The 2,076-nt window shown below is 52.6% G+C and overlaps 2 protein-coding genes across 2 annotated transcripts; one reads left to right on the forward strand and one right to left on the reverse strand.

Moving 5' to 3' along the window:
- Nucleotides 1-77: 77 nt before the first annotated feature.
- On the forward strand, nucleotides 78-1,203 carry F4822DRAFT_435527 (uncharacterized protein; the record flags this gene model as incomplete). The annotated part of the gene is made up of 4 exons (XM_051462205.1): nucleotides 78-660; nucleotides 728-786; nucleotides 841-1,012; nucleotides 1,067-1,203. The coding sequence occupies 4 exons, from the start codon at nucleotides 78-80 to the stop codon at nucleotides 1,201-1,203; spliced, it is 951 nt and encodes a 316-aa protein (XP_051308266.1).
- A 360-nt stretch (nucleotides 1,204-1,563) lies between these two features.
- F4822DRAFT_444579 (Alpha/Beta hydrolase protein) lies at nucleotides 1,564-2,076 on the reverse strand (the record flags this gene model as incomplete). Its single annotated transcript, XM_051463261.1, has 1 exon — nucleotides 1,564-2,076. A coding segment is annotated over one exon (513 nt), but the record flags the coding sequence as incomplete, so codon positions are not given.

Here is a 2,076-nt window from a genome sequence, read left to right on the forward strand (position 1 = left end):
TCCATAGTCCCGCCCCTCTCTTCGCATCGCCGACGCGCTACTTGTTTACCGCCGTCTGTCTTCAAATCGCTTCCGGGATGTTGCGCTGTTCCCACGTCCTCTACCAAAACGTTCGATATCGTCGCCCCCTAGGTCGGGCATCCATACGGACAATTAAGTTCTGGCGTCCTCCTACACGAAGTCGGTCGGATGACGCGGCCAGCCTTTGCGAAACGGATCTCCCCGTGCCAGATGTTGTCCACGTACACGTCCGACTTCCCAGGAAGTGGAAGCCTCGCGCGGGTCAGTACATCTACCTCTCCGTGCCCGGTGCGAGCCGTACCTCTTTCGCGCAGCTACACCCGTTTTACGTTGCTTGGCGGCATCGGGACCGCGGCAACGACTATGCCGTCCTCATCGTCCAGAAGCAGCGGGGCTTCAGCAGACGCCTATTCTCACGCCGTGGCAATGACGTAGACTGCGCTTCGGACATGATGGCACTGGTAGAGGGCCCGTACGGAAAGGAGCTCCGCCTCGATCTATACGGCACCGTGCTTCTGTTCGCGACGGGCATAGGGATAGCAGGCCAGCTACCCTACGTCGAGCACCTGCTGACGGGATACCAAAATTGCGAGGTTAAAACCCGAAGGATAGCGCTGTTCTGGGAAGTCGAGTCCGAAAGTAAGTATTGCGACGCGGGAGATAGTGGCTAGGCTGAGTACCTTTTTTTGGCTAAGCGGCATATTAGTCCAGACAGCTTGGGTTGCGGATAGAATGCAAATGCTATTGAAAAGTGATACCGATCGGGTTCGTTTTTCTTCGCCGGATACCTTTAGACACGAACGGCTAAGCTTGGTTTAGGTCCTTGATATCCGTATTTTTATCCTGGGAGATTTCCTATCGCCGGTAGAAACAAGCCGAGGAGATTGCAAAAAGCTCGGCAAGCGTATCAGTATGAGATACGACGCTTTACCTGTGGAAGAAGTCCTTCACCAAGAGCTGCAACGGCGGAAAGGACAGACTGTGATATCCCGTATGTCTTATAAAACAACACCTGCTTGTTCTCGAGTTGCTTATGGTATAATAGTTTGCACGAATACCAAAATGAGTGGCAGAATCCGCGAAGCGGTTCGGAATACGGCCGACGATAACATCTCCGTCAAGGAGTTGGATTTTCAGCCTCCTAATAACGCCTGTCGGGCGAAAAGCATTATAACTATATAAAATGTGGTTATCTCGGACCTGGTTACGTACTATGGGTAGCCGAATCAGCTAGTTGAGATATCCTTATGTGACAAACCTATACTTCGGTAGATCTAAGTACTGTCGCAACTTCTTGGGTTTGATTTTAAGATAGACAATAATCGTAGGATTCAAGTGGATAAACAGGTCTAAGGGTTCGTAGTTAGAATGACAGAGGCGTTTTGGGAAAAAGGAAACTTCCAGATTCTCTAAGAAGAGTGCAAACAAATTATGCCACAAAAAGAGGTCCTAAATCTAAGCGTATAAACCTAGAGTAATATCCGATGTAAATCAAGAAATCGCCTTACGAAATAGTGCCGACCTCTTTACCCAAAATTTGTTTTACCCACGCGCCGCCGGTCGTGATCGATAACATCGACAGGGTCGCGGTAGGTGCCAAGACTTCGAACGCGTGAATGCCTTCCCACACGTGCAGCGTTGCGCTACCGCCGGCTTGCCATATCCCGGTGGCGCACTCACACCGCTAAGAAGAAGTTTCTTTTGATCGACCCCAAGCTTCTCCGCGTTATCGGCGTCGTATATCCAACATAGCGCAGCATAGCAGTCTTCCACGGCCGCTGGAGCCAGGTGTTCTGGCGCAACGCGATACTCCACGCTGACGACGACAGCGCCGCACGCCTTCGCCCATGCGAGGGGAACCTTGAGGCCTATGAAGCGATTTCGCAATAGCATTCCGCCCCCGTGAGTCCAAACAATGCATGGCCGACCGGCTATAACCTCGGAAGCGGCGTCATCCTCCTCCTGCGGTGGGCGGAATATAGAGAGCGCAAGGGGAGCGCCATCCGGGCCGGGATGACAAAGCTCCTCGTGCGTGAAGGGCTCGCCCGCAAGCGC

This window comes from Hypoxylon trugodes, assembly GCF_022578975.1.
Source record: "Hypoxylon trugodes strain CBS 135444 unplaced genomic scaffold F4822scaffold_60, whole genome shotgun sequence".
In the NCBI taxonomy this organism is placed as follows: domain Eukaryota; kingdom Fungi; phylum Ascomycota; class Sordariomycetes; order Xylariales; family Hypoxylaceae; genus Hypoxylon; species Hypoxylon trugodes.